General features: G+C 28.5%; 2 protein-coding genes across 7 annotated transcripts in view; one reads left to right on the top strand and one right to left on the bottom strand.

Moving 5' to 3' along the window:
• LOC107443707 (uncharacterized) overlaps positions 1–6,743 on the bottom strand; it is a 17,046-nt gene extending 10,303 nt beyond the window's left edge. Inside the window, exons 1-4 of one of the 4 annotated variants that reach the window (XM_016057660.3) lie at positions 6,657–6,743; positions 5,466–5,592; positions 2,429–2,569; positions 1,149–1,371 (exon numbers count right to left, since the gene is read on the bottom strand). In XM_016057660.3, the coding sequence (XP_015913146.2) occupies positions 1,149–1,371; positions 2,429–2,569; positions 5,466–5,573 (472 nt within the window). In that variant the 5' untranslated portion in view covers positions 5,574–5,592; positions 6,657–6,743. The other 3 variants (XM_016057657.3, XM_043052098.2, XM_071186116.1) reach the window with 3 other exon arrangements.
• A 136-nt stretch (positions 6,744–6,879) lies between these two features.
• The window catches only part of LOC107443704 (ATP-dependent RNA helicase pea), a 45,951-nt gene continuing 29,764 nt past the window's right edge, over positions 6,880–23,066 (top strand). The window contains exons 1-6 of one of the 3 annotated variants that reach the window (XM_043052094.2): positions 6,880–7,151; positions 10,055–10,140; positions 15,224–15,382; positions 19,609–19,685; positions 20,655–20,729; positions 22,017–22,374. In XM_043052094.2, coding sequence (XP_042908028.1) covers positions 7,058–7,151; positions 10,055–10,140; positions 15,224–15,382; positions 19,609–19,685; positions 20,655–20,729; positions 22,017–22,374 — 849 coding nt within the window. In that variant the 5' untranslated portion in view covers positions 6,880–7,057. Of the gene's footprint in view, positions 7,152–7,387; positions 7,412–10,054; positions 10,141–15,223; positions 15,383–19,608; positions 19,686–20,654; positions 20,730–20,850; positions 20,926–22,016; positions 22,375–23,066 lie in introns of those variants that run through there. The other 2 variants (XM_071186115.1, XM_043052097.2) reach the window with 2 other exon arrangements.

Below are 23,066 nucleotides of genomic sequence, written 5' to 3' on the forward strand. Positions count from 1 at the left end.
AAATATTTTTTAAGATTAAAATATAAATAAAAAGTAATCCTTTAGTAAAATAAGTTTCAAATGTGTGATCTATGTGAATACATATAACATTTTGTATCGTGCTGTCGGAAGAAACTTTTTTCAGACTTTTGTACCAATTTATTAGTATTAATCATTAATTACACTTTAATTACCTATATGTTAAGTCAATTCATAAAATGAAACTTAATTATTAACATAAGCTTTTTTAAAATAAGGTCCCTGCCCTCTCTTTTGAAAGAAAAAAAAAAAAAAAACAATGAAACATGAAAAGCCTAATAAAACGCATCGAGGTTGGGTTTTTCTGGAAAAACCCGGGTTTTTTGAAACCCTGCCTGCTTTAAAAATCTGGTTCATTTCAAGCAGACTTGCTGATAAGCAAGTGGCATAAGTAACATTAACAACTACATAAAGACATTAATGTTAAAAATTTAGATAGTAAAAAAATACCATAGAAATTTGTTCAATTGATATCCCTTATAGCTTAATAAAAATTTATAAGATCCTATATAAGCCTTGTTCCAAAAAAAATCCAAATTCACCCACCTGACCTTAATCTTTATAATCACTTAACCATACTCACTCATTTAGCTAAGGTGAATTTTAATCAATTAATGGGTTCAAAATTGATTAAAATTGAATAATGAAAAATTGAATTGAACTTCGATAGATTTTGAAAAGCGCACAGCAGAAAATTAGTGGAATGGTACTGGTTATTTTCAAGCATACGCAAAATACTAAAAAAATGGTAAAAAAGGAGGGAGGAGAATCACGAATCTGTGGAAAAATCTCAAGTTTGCTGAAATATGATTTTTTAAAAAAAAAGTTATCCTTAGATGAAATGAGATATTATGCTTAATTTAATAAACCATTATAACTTCTAAACCAAACATAAGCACTTATTCTTAGCAATAGATAGAAATAAAAAGTGCTCTTAGCAATATTCCAAAATAAAAAGTGTTCTTAGCAATAGACAAGAATAAAAAGTTTCTTTGCAATAGCCAAAAATAAAAAATGCTCTTAGCAATAACCAAAAAATGCAGATAGCAATTAAGTTTTACTTAGCACATAATAATTAAATAAAAACCTGTGTTAAGAAAGGAAATTTCAAAAATAAATACAATTAATACCTGAAAGGGAAGTTTCCAATTTTCCAGATATTTGTTGTTTAGGTGGAGGAAGAGAAGAGGGAGAAACTGTCTTGGTCAACCTAGTTTTTTTTAACTTTTTCTTCCTGATTTTAGGACTCCTAAATTCCTTTGGTCGATAGGAAGAATGCCCTGGAATATCAGGAAAAAGGCAAGGAATGGCACCCAGCTTAAGTCTTGGTCTTTCACGTTTAAGTCGGAAAATCTGCAATTAGAGTTATTATTTTTCAACGGTAAGAACTATTTAAATCACTTAATTTATATTATGATAAAGATTGCAATTTAAATCACTTTATTTCTATAAAAAAAAAAAAAAAATTACTGCTTTAAATAAACTTTTTTTAAAAACCATAACATGTTAAAATACTTACATATAGTATTATTTCTGAATATATTTAGTTTTTTCTCTAAAATATCACAGTTAAAGAAAGTTTTATTTCAAAAATAAATAAATAAATCATGAAAGGCGATGTATAATTTGTTTAAAGTAAAAAGCAAATAGCCATTCGTCTGGACCCGTGATGGTAACGTGCAACTCTTTCAAGTAGGGAGGGGTGTGTGGTCACAGTTTAGGACAGATTTTAGCTCAGGTGGGCGAGAGAAAGGGAATCTTTTTCTTCGTTCAATTGTGTTAGCTCTTGACTGAAGAGAAACCAGGGGTCTGTCCAGGGCAAATTTACCTTCACAAATTCAGGGTACCTTCACAAATTCAACTTTAGAAAAAAACTGCAGTTTCACAAAATAAAGTAAGTTAAAAAAGCAAGTACTAAGATTTTCCGCCTCTTAAAAGTTTGCTTTTGTATCTCCATAAGAAACTATAAATCCCAGAGATTTTTAAAATGAAACAAGATTCTCTCTATACTCTTCTGCCCAGAATAAGTTTTTTTATTAATGCATTCTGGTCTAAACTAATTTAATTTTCATTGGATACCTACAATAACTGGCAAACAGCCTATGGATCTTATGTTCGAGCAAAAATAACCGATATTTCATTTATTCAATGAGAAGTTTGTAATAATTAAAAAATACTTAGTTAGAAATAGCTAATATTTTAGCTAGATAATTACTTAGTTAACTATTTTAGTTAGATAATTACTTTTAAATAATATTAAGAATTAATAACTTTTATCAGATGATTAAAAAAAATAATAAATAAATAAGTAAATCTGATTTTTTTTAAAAAATCATGATTTTTGCAAGACACTGCTTTAAATACCTATAGTTCTTTATTTTTATTTGAATTCAAGAGTCATAACACTTACGGTTCCATCAGGCAGTTTTGTTTCATAAAACCTTTCAATGTCATCTTTTTTAAAGTGTCTACTACAGATGTGATCAGCATTTCTTAATTGTCTGTCAGCTCGAGGTATGGATCTTCTCCAAATCTCAAAGACAGCAGGATCCTGAACAATGTAAATATATATATTTTATCTTATATACCCTTACTAACAAAGAATCAGTATTTGCAAGCATCAATGTAAAATACACGGATAAGGGTAACACTTTAGAGTAAGTACAAATCGCATTAAATTCACTCGACTTAGATAAAATTAGAAGCTTTATCTGAAAGCAATATTTCAACAAAAAAAATTTCTGCTAATAATTTTTTTTCTTTTCTTATTGGTAAGAATATCAATCCTTTTGCTGTCACCTCATTTTGAGAAAATTTCGTTCAAAATCACAGATTTTTGTTAATTAATGCTTTTGTATAAAACTTTAGTGATTATTCTATTTCTTGAAATTTGGAAATATTATGAAGCTATAAAATTAGAAATTTACTTTTTAAATTTTCTGTTGTTGTATCCCAATTTTTTTAATTTGATGGCAAAATAGAATATGGTAACTCTGACTCTTTACTTCCTTTTTTTTTTTTTTTTTTAAAAACAGCTAATATTAAATTTTTTTTACTATGATGATACATTTTTTACCAACAGCATTAGTTTAAATACTAAAAAATCTTAATAAAATTATGCATATTTAATTATAATATTAGCTACATTTATTAACAAACTTAAAACAAAAAGTTTAAAAAATATAGGTTTGAAAATTATAAAAATAGAAAAGCAATTTTTAGAAGGATTATTTGCAACTCTAAACATTTAACTTCTTAATTGAAAGTTTCATGATTTCCATAGTCTTTAGATTAAAGATAGCATAAGTAATTGTTAGAATGTTTAGATTTTTTTATTTTTTTTATTACAATTGGACTGTCTTTAAAACAAATTTAAAAGTTTCCGATATTTTGAGAAATTCTGAAGGCAACAAGACAGTGGTGTAAAAAAGAAGTTTACAAGAAACATAGCAAGGAGGAATGACTGCAATCTCATGGATAAACAAGTACATATCAGTTTTCTTAGAAAATTTTGAATGTTTAAAAATACCTTGAGTTCAGGGTTGGCAAGATTTTGCCGCAGGTGGAAAAAACCATGGTAAATACCGGTAAAAACCGTCCTGGCAAAAACAGGTTTTTGCCAAGCAAATTGGCAAAAACCTATATTTTCCAAGATGAGAGGACAAAAACACATTTTTGATACAAAATTATTCCTAAAATTGAATAATATACTATAAATATAAATAATTACAAAAAAATTATTATTCCATAATTAAATCATAATGTAATAATATATCATTTTAGTAGTTTAAAACATTATTGATTGGAAAATTTGTGATTATTCTCTTTTTTCCAGTGAAATGAACTTATTTTAAATTAATATAACTATAATTTAAAGCATAAAATATCTATCAACATGTGTAGTTAATTACTGTACAAATAATTTTTTAATAAATAATAAATACAAAAAATATTTATTTATTTGTAAAAAAACATTTACTTAAGGATTCTAAAATAAAAAGAGGTTAAAAAACTTTCAATCTTTTAAAAATTATTACCCTTATATTAATTATTAATATGTTAAAAATAATTTTTTCATGTAATGTATCAAAATTATTATTCCTTATGATTGATTTAAATTTGTTTCAAGTGTTTTGTAATAATATTTAATCAGCAATTTAGATAATTTGGTTTTTGCCGGTTTTTACCAGTTTTTGCCGGTATTTACCAGGTTTTTGCCACTGTCCTGGCAAAAACCCCTTTTTGCCGGCAAAAACTCCAACCCTGCTTGAGTTATTGATGGTGACAGTTAGTGTAAACAGGTACTGATAAGGAAATATCACCAATACATATAATAATTTAAAAAGTTTAATTAATTATGCAGTGATATTTTTCATCAAGGTTTAAGTCAACAAACATTTATCTTTGGTGATTTAAACAAAGAAATTGTTCGAGCAGATTTTCTCCTTTTACTCGTAGAGCCTGTTTTGCATCCAGGTACAAAGCAAACTTTTGGCATGATATATATTATAAATTGTTTTTCTCGAAAATTACGACAGTAGACAAAAATGATGATCTGTCCAGCAAAATCAAATTAACCAAACTTTAAAAACTAAATAATTTTTTTGAAACAGGTTTGCACCATAGATTAAAATTGATTTTTATTTTATTGTGAGTGTTTATTTATTAGTATCATTGCTTAAAGCACTTAATTTGGCACTATAAACAAGTTATGGACTTTCAAATCAGGTAATCTAACTCAAAAATGGATTTACTTCATGGGCAGACACAGCTATGTAGATTTTAGTGTGCACCAACGAAAAATTGAAATGAAATAAACAGTTTAATACACTTAATAAAATAATTATTATTTTCCTGAAATTTACGATAAAAAGAAGTATTTGGAATTAAATAAGTCACATAATAATTCTTCCAATTACTTTTTATAAACTATAATTGTTTCGATGATCAGATCAATCAATCACAGTTGTTGTCACAGGGTGTGCGGTATTGGTCCTCGTTAAACTGTGCTACCGTAAAGTGCTCGACTTCGCGTGCAGGTCGTTGGGCTACCGAAGCGGGGGTGCCATCCCCTCCGCAGAGGATCAAAATTGTGATGGCATGTCTTCGGATCATCCTCCGGGATGTTTCCCAGACCGCTGCCAATAGCCCATTGTGCAGCTCTAGTGCGACGTAAATTAACAACAATCAATCACAATAAGCAATTTTTAAAAATCACTTTAACGATTAAGTAATAAGTTTATTAAAACAACTGATAAATTAAATAGACAAGAAGCAAAGAATACACTAGTGGATCAAACAGGAAGACTTAAAACAAAATTTATTTCCATTGATGTTTGAAAAACAATTCTAAAAGAGAATATCTTTACAATGTTATTAAAAGCATAAACAAGTACAAGTTTAATAGCATAAAAGTCAAACAAACAAAACGATAATTAAAAATTTACCTTTGGAGCTTTAAACAAGCTAATAGTAGGAAGCTGCTTGTCTTTTCTTTTTTTAAGTTCAGATGGATAGCCTGTCTTGCATCCGGGACAAAAGCAAAACTTCCCCATAATTACTTGTTATAATTATCTAAAAAGCACAAACAAATAAAATAATATTGAAGTTTAATATTAGTTTTTAAAACGAAAATCCTGCATGTGCAATGTTAACGAACGAAAAATTAGTTGGCGTATAGTTTGCTGCGACCTAGCAATAGTCATGCATACATAATCCATTAAATTCTGACGAATCACATTGTGGGGAAAATTTTACACTAAGCTGGGTCTCCATATGATACTCTAGTCTCTATGCCAGATGGACTGATCGTTAAGACACGGTTCCCAGCAGATTACCGAAGCGGGGGTGCCATTCCCTCTGCAGAGGATCAAAATTGTGATGGTACGTCTTCAGATCATCCTCGTGGATGCTTCCCAGATCATTGCCAACAGCCCATTGTGCAGCTCTAGTGCGACGTAAGTGAACTACAATAACAGCATACAGGGTGCATAGCCAAATTATTCAACAAAAAATAAGCACTTTTTAAGCACTCAAAAAAAAAAAAATTTAAGCACTTTAAAGAAAAATATCATAATTAGGTGGAGCGGAAAGTTTTCGACAATTGATGGTTTTATGTTGTTTTAACCGTCATGTCAAAAGAAATAATAATAATAAAAATCTTATGGCATTGGTTTTGACAATTGTCAAAAATCATGAAATTTTGAATCATGCAAAACGAATGACGTTTTCAAACGCAACGGACTGACAATAACCCGAATTAGATTGGGATTGAATTAATTGAGAAAACGTTGACTAGAACAATGTAAACAGTGTCTTTTTGCATAATTCGTTGCAAAAATCAACATGGTAAAGGAAAAATCTCATTTTCAAAAAGGGAAAATTAAGTACCTTTTACTTTTAGAATTACACCATAGATTAAAATTGATTTTCATTTTATTATGAGTGACTTTAACTAGTATCATTGTTCAAAGCACTTAACAAGTTGTGCTTTAAACAAGTTACGGACTTTCATATCAGGTAATCTAACTAAAACCTGCGCGAAAACAGATTTTAAAATACACCAACGAAAAATCGAAATGAAATCGACGGTTTAATACACTTAATAAAATATTAATTATTCTTCTAAAACTTCTGACCAAAAAACTAGGAAAATCGAAGTCTAAATTCATACAAATCCGCTAAAAAAAACACTTTTAAGAATATAAGTTCCAGACTGCTTATTTTTGTTACTAATGATATGTACTTGAAAAAAGTTTTCTTTCGAATTCCAATTGCGAACTTGAACTTGATTGGTGAAAATATACATCCCGAAAAACTCACCAATTATATTGTCATCTTCACTGAGCATATATGCAGTGAGAATAGCCACGTAACCAAAGACATATCAAATAAAGTTATAAGCAACACTAGTATTTTATAAAAAAGCTGCTTTTCCTTAATTTGTTTGTGTTTTGAATAAAATAGAAGTACAGTAAAAAAGTGCATTTGAATTAAATTTCATGAAGTTAAAAGGACAAAATTTGTAAACTATCTTGTGATGGAGGAATTGCGCAAATTAGAGTATCTCTCACTTGTGTCAAAGATTTGTACAGAGCTTGATAATCATTTAGGAATTAACGACAAAGATTTAGGTTTGATCACATAAATTATTTTTAATGGAGTATAGAACTGGGTGTCCCTTGTATTGGGCACAGTATCTTGGTGCATTTACTTTATATGAAATCTTTAATTTTTCTATTGTTATTTCGATTTCTTATTATTAGAACATCTCAACTTAAAGTCATTTTCCACGTTTTCTGTAAGGGGAATATTTTCATATAGTTATCTGTTGTGTAGTAAAGGTTTGCCTGAGAATAGCCACGAGTTAAACCCTTCAAGTTTATCCCCTTCTGTAATAATTTTGTTTTAGTTAGTTTAATTTTTTTTTTTTTTTAGTTGCCACTGTCCGTAAGTTGGTGATCATTCTGCTGCAAAGCAGAATAAGTAAATTTTCCCAATTATTACATGGACTTTATTACTGCAAAATTACTTTTTGTAAGTGAATAATAATGCAGACATATAGTGAATGCTCTTTGGCAATAATTTTACCACCAGTAGGCACCTGTTTTTTGCTGTAAAATTGCACAGACCAATATTGAATCTTCGCGGCAACAGTTTCGTTACCAGTATGCACCCTGTTAAAAGTACACCAAACTAACGTATACCGTATAATAGCTCTTAACCTCAAAAAAAAAAACATTAAAGTAGGATGTATTGAGTAAATTTCTCTCGGAAAGTTGCATTTAATCTTAAAAAAATTCATGTTGGATCAGTAAGATATTATGTATTCATGGCAGTAGCTCTTAACCTTAAAAAAACATAAGCAGTGTTTTGAGAAGGCTGTCTGCCATGCCTACCCTTTGATCCCTATAAATGCACACTTTTCGAAAAAATAAGTTGCCATTCCAAAAAAACACTGCCTTTTTTATTTATATTCCATTTTCAAGAAAATTAATTCACTATTTAAATAATAATTTGCACACTGATAAAAATTAAGTGTGTTTATAGATTTAATTCTGATTACTATTACAAATATTGATTTTGTTGGTGACGAATAGTGACTTGACCAAATAACAAATATTCTACAGTTGAATAGCAAAATTTTTTTAGAAAAAACTATTCATAAATAATTTTTATATGTAAATAAGTTTAGTCATTATTAAAACCCAATCAAAACCTACCTGTATTACAGTTATGGGGTAAAGGGAGAAAAAAAAACTATAGTAGTTATCCAATAGAAGTATTTAAGAAACTGTCTAACAGCTATAAAAAATAACTGAAGTTGTAGAGGTGAAAAAAAGAAATGGAGAATTAAAGAAAAAAATATGTTAATTCATAAAACGTGAAAAGAAATATAGTCTATTAGAAACCCTTTTATGAATACTGAGCTTTCATAAAAATGCCCAGAAAGACAAAAGATTATGTATAAAACCGAAATAAAAGTCTAATCTTATTCTTGAGAAAAAAAATTATGAAAATAAATTTTAGTTCTGAAATTTTAAAGCTGAGCCACTTTTCCAGTTTCTGTATTTTTAGGAAAAAGCAAAGAAAAAATAGTAAATCTAATAGTAACCCTCTTATTTGCTGCTTCATAATAAAAGCATCAATAATAACCAGGGGTCAGTCTAGGTTTTTCTGAGAGGTACCTATTTTGTGAAAATTTAGACATAATTTGTGAAAAATTAAAAATTATACTAAAAAATCAACACAAAAATATGGATTTATTGTTTCTTAAGGGATACAAAAATAAAAATTTAAGAGAAAGTATTTTGTGAAACTACCGTTTTTCCTAAAATTGAATTTGTGAAACTACCGTTTTTCCTAAAGTTGAATTTGTGAAGGTACCGCTAAACGGTAGTAAATTCGGCCTGGACAGACCCCTGATAACAAAAGTTCTTTTTTTTTTTAAAGAAAAAGAGAGAAATAAAAAAAAATATATCAAAACAAAAATCATTCTTAATTTTTTAATGAAAACTAGCACAAAAAATCTAAATTCAACTATTTCACTTTGCCGTATTTCTAGAGAAAATTTTGATAAGAGAGTGACCAGTGCCAGATTACCCATTAGGCCATGACTTGGGGCCTAATAAAATTTAATTAATTATTTAAAATGGATTTTTTGAAAAAAAATTTTAAAAATTAAGAAAAATAATGATTTTTAAAAAAAATCAATTTTAAATATATATATTAATAAAATCCCGTAATTTTTTATATACAATGTTGATCATATTTATTTACTACTGATTAAAATTTAATTTATTATTATTTATTTTAATTTTAAATATGCTTTCTAAAATGAAAAGATATATAAATACTTTTATATTTGAATAAATAAATAAAAATGAACCTAAGGGCCCCAAAATTTTGAATGGCCTAGAGCCCCATGTGCGCTTAATCCGGGGGAGAGTGACGCCATTAGAAACGCTCTTTAAAAAAATTTATATTGTAATAAAAATACTTATAAAAATGCAAAATAGAAACCAAAAAAAAAATTTTTCTTCATTCATAAAGCATTACTTAAACGTTGAAAACTTTGATCATCCATGTTACCAATTCTTACCGTATAGGGAAAAGGTGAGAATAAATTAATAAAACTGAAATGCTATGCTGCACTATAATAAAAGAAGCAAAAAATGTACAGAAAAAACATTAACCTCTTTAAAAAATTTTAAAACAAAATATTTTAGTTAATACACATTCTTATGACAGGTATAACTGGTTGTTGATTTTGCTTACTATATAATGCATTGATGAACTATAATTAATTGCAGTGCAACAAAAATTACTTTTGAATATGGTAATAAAGCTGATTTAAAAATTTCAGTGTACTGAATCTTGCAGCACATTTTACTTATTTTCTTTTAAATAAAAACTGAATGGTTAATTTATGTACACCATCATTAAAAAATTGCTTAATAGAGTTAATTAAGAATTATTATCCCCCATTGTTTTCTTCTACTTTTTAGATTGCTAATGAATTTTCTTGTATTTATAGCTGAATTTATAATTTCATTGGCTGAAAAAAACAACTCATATGATGGATTTAAAAAAGCCTTGGAAGAAAATGGAGCAGAATTTTCGGTAATTTTATTTAATCTGTCTGATATTTATTTCCCTGATTAAAAAGTTAGACCTGTCTTAAACATGGTTCCCATGGTCCTTAAAAACTGCTTAACTTTTATTTTGGAAAATAAGGGCCCTTAAAAGTACTTAATTTTGGTACAAGGTTTTTAAAAATGCTTAATTTTTCAGCATGACTATACCAGATAGGAACAATTTTTCAGTTCAATATTTTAAAACAGGAAGTCATTCTTTTATCACCTAGAATTAGACTATGCACCAAGTGTAAAGCATTTTAGAGAGACAAGAAGGGATGGATGTGAGAGGGCTGCAAGCAAGGAGAAGAAAGCACGTCCTTTTATTTATATATTGTTTATTTTATTAATATATTCTTCCTTTTGCCTTGAAAGATAGTGCTCTTTTTTTTGGGGGGGGGNTGGGGGGGGGGGGGGTTCTAAGGTAATTAAGTAGGGGACCCACACCGTCAAAATCAAAATTGACAGAATTCAAAGAATTCAGTTCTGCTGGTAATGCATCTGCTCATAAGAACAAAGTAAAACCCCAAGAGAAGAAGTATAAAAAAAATTTTGAACTAGAATCCATTAACAAAAATTATTTCCAAAAATCTTGGAAGAATGAAATAAATTTGTAATATATTTAAGTGTGTAATAAGTTACTGTAAATTTATAAAAAGCAATAACATTTTTTTAAAATTTTTGATTGTGCTAAAAATTAAGCTGATATGTAATAAACAGGGTTTGAAAAATCCCATCCATTTACATCAAAAACCTGAGATTTATTGGGCTTTTGGTGAAAATCTCAAGTTTTTTCAAAAATATTTTAAATTTTTATTGTTGAGTACTAAATAAGAATGCATGATTTGATCTTAACAAGAAAGTTAAATATTTAGTAACTAATTATAACTTGTTTTGCTGCAATGTAAAAAAATATTAAAGTTTTAAATTGTTACGCTATTGTTTTTATTTCTTAAGGATAAGCAGATTATTGCATAGAAGATTAAATCTACTCAATTAAGAGATCCCAAACTTTTTGTTATTAATGTCTATTAGTAGGGGTGAACAACCTTTTTTGAGTGAAGGGCACAGCTGGTTGGCTAACGAAGGGCCGCGCATGTATTGAGACATGTTAATGACAAATGTAGTAATGTTTATTTAAATATTAGCGTTCCATTTTTTCATCAATAAACTTAGTAATATATTTGTAAAAAATTAAAGGTGTTCCATTTTTAGGATTCATTCAAAAATAAAAAAACTTATACTTTTTTTTTTACAAAAAAATTGCTATTTTTATCATATGAACAATAGATTTATCAAGATAAATAAACAGTGAAGAAAATAAATGTTTTTTTTTATCATGTCATGCAGTACGAAAATTCATTTTAGAATTGCGAGGCACATCCAGAAAGTAAATTTCCCTATTTTTCTTTTAAAAAAAAGAACGCATACTTTCAGGAACATATTTATTGGCAACAAGTACAGCAATGTTTCAGTTATTTTTCAACATAGCCCCCACCAGAATTGAGACACTTGTCGTATCGTGGGATCAACTTTTGTATCCCTCTGTCGTAGAACTCTGCCGCCTGTAAATGGAACCAGCGTATGACAGACATCTTCAGCTCTTCGTCGTTTCCAAAACTCTCACCCGAGGATAGGAATTTCATGAGGTGCAAGAAAACATGAAAATCGCTGGGAGCAAGATCAGAGCAGTAGGGTGGATGATCGAACAACTCCGAGCCAAATTTCGTCAAAACAGCTGCTGTGCATCGAGCTGTATGTGAAAGAGCATTGTCATGGAGGAGCACAACACCTGCAATAAGCATTCCACGCTTCTTGTTTTGAATGGCACGTCGCAATTTCCGCAGTGTTTCACAGTAACGGCCAGCGCTTACTGTTTCACAACGTGGTTCCATTCACAGGTGGCAGAGTTCTACGACAGAGGGATACAAAAGTTGAGCCCATGATACGACAAGTGTCTCAATTCTATGTTGCCATGTTGAAAAATAGCTGAAGCATTGCTGTACTTGTTGCCAAAAAATATGTTCCTGAAAGTATGAGTTCTTTTTTTTTAAAAAAATAGGGAAACTTACTTTCTGGATACGCCTCTAAATTCTAATAAATAAAAAAAACTGCAATGCCCTCAGAATGAAAGTAGGAAAAAATTCAGTCATAATTAAGTAATATAAATTCAAATTAAAAATTTTAATTGAAGAAAATTTAAAGGTTTTAAACAAAAGCCTAAAATAAAAACAAAACTGCGATAGTATAGGAAAATAAAATTCAATGCTTATTTTGTAATGTACTTTATTATTTCATTTTATTAATTATTAGACTTTATTTAAATCGCAAAAATGTTCCTTTTTTTTAATCGAAAAAGATCACTTAAACAACAAAAAATTGAAATCTAAACTACAAACAGTGAGCAGTTTAAGAATTCACATTTTCCGCCATTTTATGAATTTCTCAAGTTGCAATAACATTGCATTTAAATTAGTGGTGCAACGAGTATTTGGCCCTTCTGTGAAAAATTCAGTTGGTTGAATGATCAGTCAAATATTCGGCAGAATATTTTTTAGAAATGTATTTTTCTAAGTTTTTTTTATTTTTGAATTTTCATAGACATTACTTTTTTTTAAAATTATAATCAGATACGTCAATTTTGTCGTTTTTTAATACTTTGAGAATAGAGAAGGATTTTTTTTCTCCATTTTTTGCTGTTTTTATTATAACCCATCATTTTAACAGAACGTCTCATACTATTAATTTATTATCACTCTTTCCCTGAACCGTAAATATAAATAACCAGTAACATAGAAAAGTGTGATTTTCGGTATTAAAGTTTTGTTTCTGGAACTAAGAAAAATTTGTTTTTTCTGTTTTTCTTTTTTAGGCATTTTTATTTTGACTCAGCATTTTTTTTAAAAATAAAGTTACTAATAAATTTATCTTATAGCAATTTTTTTCTTCTAAAATTATGGCAATGAGAAAAATTTTAATTGCGATTTTCAGCATAAGATTTTCATTTGAAAAATTAAGAACGTTTTTTCTAACTTTTTATTTTCTTTAAATAAAAAAAACCTTTTTTAGACGTTTTTATTATAACGCATTAATTTTTAATAGCATTTCTGTTGACTTAATTCTTTTTTCTTGGCTTTTTCTGGTAATTGGAAAACTAAGAAGTTCAGCTTTAAAATTTTCTTTCAGAAATTAAGATTGATTTTTATGTTCTCTGTTTCATTTTCAAAAACGTTCTTGATTAGCCTTATTTTTTAGAGTTAATTTATGAATACGTTTTTCCAGGAAATATTATTCTGAGCATTGAAATTTTAGTTTCAGTGTTGCTATGCTGCTAAAAGATTTTGCTATTTGGCCCCAAGTGTACGGCATTCAGTCGATTTTTTCTTCTTCTTTTTTTGCCGAATATTTGGTTTTTGACCAAATCACAATTCATTACCAAATTCGACCAAATCATATTCGTTGCGGTAAAAAAAACGAAAGAAAAATAACTAGGATTTACGATAAAACTGCACCGAAATACCGTATCAAAAAGTAATCTTAAGTAAAAGTAAAACATATCGTAAACATCATAGTTAAATAATGGGATCGTCAAAATCATGTGGAAAAGTATAGAAATAATTGGGAAAAAATATATTTATGCTGAACTCAGCACGAATAAAGCGTGTCAAATGCATGATTTAAAATTTGCATGTCGTAATAGAATAATTGGAATTTTTTATGATACGTGGGAACGCATAGCAATAATTGCCGAAAAACTTGTTGAGAAAAAGAAAGAATTGAGAAGAAAAAAAAGATAAAAAATCACTTAGATTTAAGATGAAATCGTCACAAATAAAGCGCACCAAAAAGTGATTATTTAAATGGCTGATCTGAAACTCGCGTCGTAGTAAAAATTCGGGATTTTCGAAATCACGTAGAAAAGCGGAAATGACTGCTTAAGAAAACTCATTTATGATACGATAAAATCGGCTTAAAGAAAGTGCGTTAAACGTACATTTACTAAAGAATCTGTTATAATTGATTGTGTCAAAACGTGATTACTTAAAAGTGCGGTTAAAAATTGCCCTTTTTAAAAAATTTTTTATTGTATTTGGAAGCTCACGCGGGCCGCACTTCAGTAGTCGAAGGGCCGCATTTGGCCCGCGGGCCACAGGTTGTGCACCCCTACTATTAGAATAAAATTCAAACTTAGAGTTTAATAATCATATTTCTCAGTTAACATTGCAACTTAATATACTGTTTTGTTTGTTTTTTTTAATTTTTTTTTTAAAATTTCTATTTAACTTTGGGGTTGCTAGAAAATTAGATATGTTTTTCATCTGATTGTTTAGTAATATTATGTAAAGTTAATTCCTAATATCAGTTTTGGCTTTAAATAATTGCAAAGCTCGTCATAAAAGTAAATATAACGCATTTGCTGTTGAGTAATAATTTCAAAATGGTTAAGTTACATACTTTTTTTAATATGTTTGTCATAAAAAATTTTTTATTTATTATTTTTCAAAGCTATTAATTTACGATAAAAATAAAATATCAAATCATAATAATTGTGGAGAATAATATTAAGAATGAAAGAGAATGATAAAGAAATATTAAAAATAGATATCTATGAATTAACAGTGTTGATTTTAGATATTATACATAACAGTTATTATAGATATCTTATTGTTAATTTTTAATTGTTTATTTTTTCAGTAACATATATTTTAAAAAATCTAACATTTCGGATTTAAAAAATATATATAATTTTTTTTTATTGGTTTGGGAATAGAAAAAATGTCATAATGTGCAAATGATGGTTACCTCTGTCGAGAGTTTTAGTGAAAAACTGTGACAAAATGATCATTTTCGCTTCCAAACATGCAATTGGCACTCTGACTCAATTTCAAGCTGCAATCATAAACAATTGAACAAAAAATGTGTTTCCGAGCACGGCCATCGAAAATTAAAAGTATGCAGCAACGTGTTAATTGTTTATTTGGTTATTTTATCTATTAGTTTATTTTACCTTGTCTCTATGAATATGTTTTTATAAAGCTTAATAAATTTGCTACTCACTTTCATTATAGGAATCATTTTCTGCAAACTTGCTACGTCTTATACAGACGATGATGCCAAAAACAGAAGTAAAGGAGGAGGAAGATGAGTTAAAAGATGTTGTTAAAACAGAACTAGAGAAGAAAAAGGAAAAGTTCCCTGGTCTAGCCATTCCTAATGATAAAGTCAAAGTAAGCTCACTGTTAATAATAATTAACACTTAATAGGCTAACTTCAGCTTATACATTGAAACTTCCAGAAGGAACCACTTTTAGGGAAGCCACCGATTTTTGGGTGGATCAACTTTTTTTTCTCCGTAAACTTTGTTAATGTAAATTTTTTACAAGCAAATAGGAAAAAGTTCTTCCCAACCAGTGTATCATTAAGAATGGTAAAACAATAATGTGTTTAGCTTTTGTACACATATTATTCCTTCATTTATGAATCAGGAAAGGAATCAAATCTGTTTTCAGGGGTCAGTCTAGGTTTTTCTGAGAGGTACCTATTTTGTGAAAATTTAGATATAATTTGTGAAAAATTAAAAATTATATTTAAAAATCCAACACAAAAATATGGCAAGAATATGGATTAAGGAATACAAAAATAAAATTTTAAGAAAAAGTATTTTGTGAAACTACCGTTTTTCCTAAAGTTAAATTTGTGAAACTACCGTTTTTACTAAAGTTGAATTTGTGAAGGTACCGCTAAACGGTAGTAAATTCGGTCTGGACAGACCCCTGGTTTTGCAGATTCAGTGTTAGTTTTTCCTTCCTTTCTCTTCATCATTAGTATTGACAGATTCCAAAAAGCACAACAAACTCCATTTTTGTTGCAGTCAGATTGTTCTATTGATAAACTAAAATTGCTTTTTTTTAAACAGGATTTTGTGTACAGACTCTTTGTTTCATAAATATTCAGTAACGAAAACTCCCATAAATGTTCAATGGGAATCATGTCGGGCGATCTAGGTGGCCAAATTGCTGAAATTGTCCAGAATGTTCTTCAAACCAGTTGCAAATAGTTAAGGTCCTTAACGTGAGGCATTGTCATCTATAAAAATTACTATTGTTTGGATACATGAAGTCCATGAATGTCTGCAAGCAGTCTCCAAGTGGCTTAACATAGCCATTTCCAATCGATGAACGGTGCAATCGGACTATGAAATTCAAATAAATTTTAAAAACTATACAACTCTTTGAAAACTGTTTTTAAAGTGTGTGTAGATTCAAAATGATTTCAACCCTCAGAAAAATTGTAATCAGATGGTAAATACAGATCTGATTATAACTTAGGCCATGATGTTACTTTTATTATTTTCAGCCTGTATAAAACTAGAGCTAGTTTAGGTAAAATAAGCTCATAAAGTAGTAATTATGACCTTCCTTTTAAGAGTATAAGTAACTTGGTTAATTGTTATTACATTCTTAAGGAGCTCAAAATCACCTAAAGCTCTTAAAACACTCAACTATTTTTTAAGGGGACTAAGTTCAAAATAAAAAAAGTCACACTTAATTACCCCCAACTGACCATAAATGGGTGAAATGAGTGGTTGCTTGTGAGAACTGTATTTGACGTTTTTATAAGAACAAATTTAAAATTTGAGCTGGAGAGCATATTCTTAACTAATATAGGAGAAATTATATTTAAAGTTACAATTTAATTTTGAATTCCTATGTGGGAGTTTTTGTATAGATTTTTAGAATAATTGTACTTTTCTATTTAATGAAATTTTAATTTGAATGTTAAGTAATAATTAAGTAAAAATTATGTAATGTAATTAAATTATGTCATTAATTATTAATTTTTGTGTTCAGTAATAATTAAGTAAAAAATTATATGTCATTTTAACTATACAGTGGGTGATCGGTTAACGAACTGATCGGTCAACGAACAAATCGGTTAACGAACACTTTGACGAAGGATTTTTGTGTTCGGATAACGAACACTTTCAAGAAAAAATTTTTGAGTTCGGACAACGAACACATTTTTGGATAATGAACAAAACAAATTCTAAGGAACACTTCTCGGCCTGAAAAAAAAAATTAATATTAAACATTTGTTATAATTTTGCATGCAAAATAAGATCACTGAAAGGAGAAATGTTTAAAGCATGTTTAGTATTGATAATTACTAAATGAAACTTGAATTAACAATGAATTTAAAGGTCATTCAATAATTATTATTATGACTAAAATCAATACACACTTGAATACTTCAATTTTAGTACGAATATCAATATTTTCTGACAGCTAATAAGTTATGGGCGAGTGGATTTGCTGACATAGCGAATAAATTAAGCGAATTCTTAATTTTTTCGATCAGTGCAGACTCTAAAATATAAAGGTGCCAATGACGCGCTACCGCCGTAAAAATACGTGAAATATGAGAAACGGACTAAAAATCGTTTTTCATTTCTCTTGAATTATGTTGCTTACCTATTAATTTTCAAAGTTCTATTGAAAAAAAAATTCCAATAGAATATTCATACAAATTAGACCATCAGTTTCGGTTTTAATTTCATTCAAAACCGAAAAATATTTCGTTTTGAGCGCTCCCCCCCCCCTCGTTCATTCCCCGTCCCATTCATTGTCTTGAATGACGAATTCCAGACGGCAGGCTCTTTTCCAAATAGTCAATCGCCTTTTAGTCGCCACTGGCAACTTTGAATGTGGTAATAACACACGTATGGTGCTAGTGTGCGCCAAAACTTTGTCAATTGTGTACGTTAGTTGGTTCCTGTTCCTCTGAAATTTTCGTGTGTTCTTTTCTGAACCCCTTATAAAAAAAAATTGAAAATCTGACAATATTATGGGTCCCAAAAAGCATGGAGTGTCAAGAACTGTGCTCACTTTAAACACCAAGCGAGAAATGATTGCCAAAGTTGAGAGTGGACAGAAAATGGCTGATGTTGCGAGACAGTATGGCTTGAACAGGTCTACAGTATGCACAATATTAGCTAAGAAAGATATCATCAAGAAGACTCAAGCAGCTGAAGGAGTAACGAAAATCAGATCTGCGAAGCAAAGAAGTGCCATCCATGATAAAATGGAGAGGTTGCTTTTAGTTTGGATAAATGAACGGGAAATGAAACGAGATGTAACTAGTATGCCTATCATTCAAGAGAAGGCTAGAGAAATTTTTGAGAAATTGAAAGAACAAACTCCAGGCTCGTCATCCGAGGAGCTAGAATTCAAGGCTACCACTGGCTGGTTTACAAAGTTTAAAAGAAGGTTTGGAATTAAACATGTATTAATGCATGGTGAGTCTGCTAGTGCAGATAAAGAAGCAGCTGAGAAGTACTGTCTCAAATTTCAAGAATTCATTGAAACAGAAGGGTATCGTCCACAACAAATATTTAATTGTGATGAAACTGGTTTGTTTTGGAAGCGCATGCCGAACGGTACCTACATCACGAAAGATGAGAAAAGTGCTCCTGGGCATANTTATATGCATTAAGTAGAATTCACCTGGAAATAAAAATAGGCAGGGCACTGCCTCTCAGAAAAGGGCACTGTAAGTTTTGAAAGGACACTCATTCGACACCATAAAAATTTATCAAAATGTGAAATATTATGTAATAACTGAATTTGATCCTCAACTATTTTTTTAATTACCCTCTTATACTATTCTATGTGTATATTTCAAAAAATAATTCTCTCTCTTTATCAGAGTAAGATAAAAATCTGTTGTTTGTAAAAATAATTAAAGGCTATAAACAACAGGACATTGATTTTTTTCAAAAAAAAAAAAAAAAAAAAAAACAAAAANAAAAAAAAAAAAAACTAAAAAAAATTATTAATTGATAAACAACTTGAAATATTTTTATATAACTTAAACTAAAAATTTTAAGAAAATAAAAATTTTAAGTTCCGTTTTTTTTAAAGAAAAAGTTATTTATTTAAAAAATAATTTTAAAAATTAAAACTAGTGAAAAGTTTATTAATATCCCCTCTTGAAAAAAGAGATACTCGTTAAATTAACTCTTTAAAAATAATCCTAATGAAGTAAATATTTGTTATAATAATCAGGATTAAATCTATAAAAGCCGATAATTTTACCAGTGTGTAATTATTATTTAAATGGTGAATTAATTTTTAAGAAAATGGAATATGAATAAAAAGGCAGTGTTTTTAAGGGATGGCGGTTTATTTTTACAAAAGGAACAAAGAGGGCTTATTTATGGGGATCAATGGGCAGGTAAGGCAGGCTGCCTTTCTAAAAACGCTTAGGGAGAATACTGCAATAGATATTGTGTTATTTATATTACATCTGTGGTAATATAAATAACACAATGGATGGGGTGGAATTTTCAATCTTGTCCATTTTCTCCTTTATGTCCTATAACTTAATAAGTTTTTTTTTTCAGAGATAGTTTGCCAAGGAATACTTATTTTTATATTTCTCTTTTTTATTATAGAATTTGTTAGATGAAGAGGATGAATTAATTGTAGGCGATGCACTGGCACAGTTAGAAGCTTTAGCTCCTGGAAAAAAGTAAATAAGAATAATAAATAAATCTTTTCTATCTAAATCTATAAGTTTCTAAAATTTGATCTATTTGAATCCTTCTTTTCTTCTTTGATGCTATCCAGTTAAAATTTCGATAAAAATCTCTCATTTTCAAGTTTTTTTCTCTTCAAAATCTATGTTAGTATATTATGTTTGAGACAGTTTTTTATTATTTCTTTAATTCATTGCTATAAATAAATATGCTAATGTTGCTGGTTTATCTAAAACTGCTATTATATAATAAAAAAAATTTATTTTCTATAAAAATTTAATAATTAAAGATATTATTTATTAATTAATATTTTTAATGGACTTACGACCCATCACTTTTAAAGTTTACTATAACCATTTGAAAAATTTATGAATTAATCCATTTGTGAATTTATGAATTATTCCTCTCCAGAAATTCCTTGCAGTAAAAATTTCATCCTCTGTAAATAGACAATAATTTACAAAATTACTCAAACTTTGTACTCTTATATATTAATTACAATCCTGTGTGTATTCATTACTCTTTTTATTTAAAATTATCTTAACAGTAATAAATTTTAAAGAAATATGCGACCAATTTTTTTTTTTTTTTAAAATTACGATTTAGGTATATGCATTTATTTAATTTAACCCTTTGATGCAGATGGGACCCAGTATCCCTTTTATATATATTTTTTCTGGTGCTCTAATTACAAGCAGAAATCTATTCTGGTATTTTTTAATTATAAAAAACAGCCTAATAGTTGCTAAAGAAATCTGACATTTTTTTTATTTGACTTTTTTCCAAGGGTTGCTGCGTATTTTTGATGGCGAAGAATCATAATTGATTGATATATATATATATTATCTGTCTTTCTGAAATAAATTTATGATTCATTAAACAACACAATAGAAATTGATATTATAATTTTTTTAATTGCATAATTTTTACAACATAAATGTGTTTGTTCTTTTCTCTTGTAGAATAAAAGAAGAGGAAATTTCTCCTGATTACAAAAGCAAGAAACATAAAAAACATAAAAGTTCTGATAAGAAAAGGTGAGCAACATTAAGTGTTCATTTATAGACCTTAGCCATTTCATTTGAAACTTTATAGACTATTAAGTGATTGTAAATAAATCATTTTTTTTTAAAGTCTATGCNTTCTTTTCTCTTGTAGAATAAAAGAAGAGGAAATTTCTCCTGATTACAAAAGCAAGAAACATAAAAAACATAAAAGTTCTGATAAGAAAAGGTGAGCAACATTAAGATAAATTTTTTCTTAGTTAGTTTTTTTCTCAAGAAGTGTTCATTTATAGACCTTAGCCATCTCATTTGAAACTTTGTAGACTATTAAGTGATTGTAAATAAATCAATTTTTTTTAAAGTCTATGCATTTTTTGAATTTTAATGTCTTTAAAAATAACTACTTTTCATTGTCTTTTTCTTTGCTTTACTTACTTATTTTTTACTATTTCTTTATGTATTTGTTTGATAAAGGCATATCAATTTTTAATTGTAAAAAAAAATTAAGATGAAGCTCTAAATTATGTTACTATTATTGAATAAATTCCTCAGACAATTAATAAAACTGGTAAAAACATACCACTAACCACACAAATACTTTGAAATAGGTCTTGTTTACATCAAGTTATATTTTTTTGATTACTTAGTTCAAACAATGTTTCCAAATTCTGTAATTACTATTAAGTACATTCCTCAGACAATAAAAATTGTAAAAACGTACAACTAAACACAAAAAAAAATAATTTGAAATAGGTCCTTTTTGCATCAAGTTATAAGTTCAAGCAATGTCTCTAAACTAGATAACTACTATTAAGTGACTTCCTTGGACAATTAATAAAAATGGTAAAAACACACGACTAAACACAAAAATTCTTTGAAATAGTTCCTGTTTACATCAAGTTATATTTTGATAACTTAGTTCAAACAATGTCACCAAATTATATAACTACTATTAAGTAAATTCCTGAGACAATTAATAAAAATTGTAAAAACATGCAATCAAACACACAGACACTTGAAATATGTCAAACAATGTCTCGAAAAATATTTTGAAAAACAAAATGCACAGATGTTATATTTATATGAAATATAAAAAATTGTCATTAAAATTCATTCACAACTGTGTGAATTGATTGCACTAAAAAAATTGTAAGATTAAGTACAATTATTGAAGGTTAATTATGTTATATGTTGATAATATTGAAACTTATTTTATTAAACACACTCAATAACTATGGAGTTAATTCATTTTGTTACTTCAGTTTATGGTGAAAAAAATAACTATGCTTATTTACTCCGTTTTTTGTTGATTTGTTTTAGAAGACATTCTCGTGATCGCTATGATGATAGGAGATATTCAAGATCACGATCTGTGTCACCATCTCATTCTAAAAAGAAGTACAAGCGGTCAAGATCACGTTCCCCGAGAAAGGAAGACAGAAAGAGAAAGTGGTCAAGATCAAGATCACGTTCTCCTAGGAAAGATAACAGAAAAAGAAAGTGGTCAAGATCAAGATCACGTTCTCCTAGAAAAGAAGACAGAAAAAAGAAATGGTCTAGATCGCGGTCAAGATCTTCCTCACCTTACTTTGAAAAGAAAACTAAGCATCCTTCCTATGATAAAAAATCTGAACGTGATAAGCCACCTCAGCTACCTTTAGAACCAGTTGTTGGAGAGGTATTATTCATTAGTATAAGAATATCAGGGTTCCCACAGGTCAGGGAAAACCTGGAATTGTCGGGGAATTTTATTTTAACTCCAAAAATCTGGGAATAGCAAGGGAAAGTTGCAATTTCAAAAAAAAAAAAAAAACCTGGAATATTCCTATATCATACCTGGAAAATAACCAGTCTTAAAATTGTTAATAACAGTAATCAGTTATTGAGATTCGAGTTAAATAATTCAACCATTTATTACTATTACTTGTTGTAAAAATTTCCCATTTTAGTCAAATTGAAATGTTCCCATCCATTTTTTTACCCAGAAAATCTAATATTTCACGTAAAAGAATAAAAGTTTTTTGATGAAAATGTGGTCACGAATTTTCATTGAAATGTGCATGGTATACCTGGAAAAGTCAGGGAATTTTTTTTTCTGAAAGTAAGTGGGAAATATTTTCTGAGTTTACTGATTTTTTTTGTTATTAATTTAAATCAACTGATGTTTTTTAAAGAAAAATCACAAATTTAAAGAAACTGAAATTCAAAAAAATAATAATAATAATTTAAATTAAATTCAGTGAAACCTCGATGAAAGACCTCCTTTATTTACGACCACTTTTGGAAGGCACTGATTTTTATCCATATTCTTTATGTTGAAGAAAACCATTATTAGAGACCATCAAAAATAAAAATTTGTAAATTTTCTTT

This window comes from Parasteatoda tepidariorum, chromosome 10, assembly GCF_043381705.1.
Source record: "Parasteatoda tepidariorum isolate YZ-2023 chromosome 10, CAS_Ptep_4.0, whole genome shotgun sequence".
In the NCBI taxonomy this organism is placed as follows: Eukaryota; Metazoa; Arthropoda; class Arachnida; order Araneae; family Theridiidae; genus Parasteatoda; species Parasteatoda tepidariorum.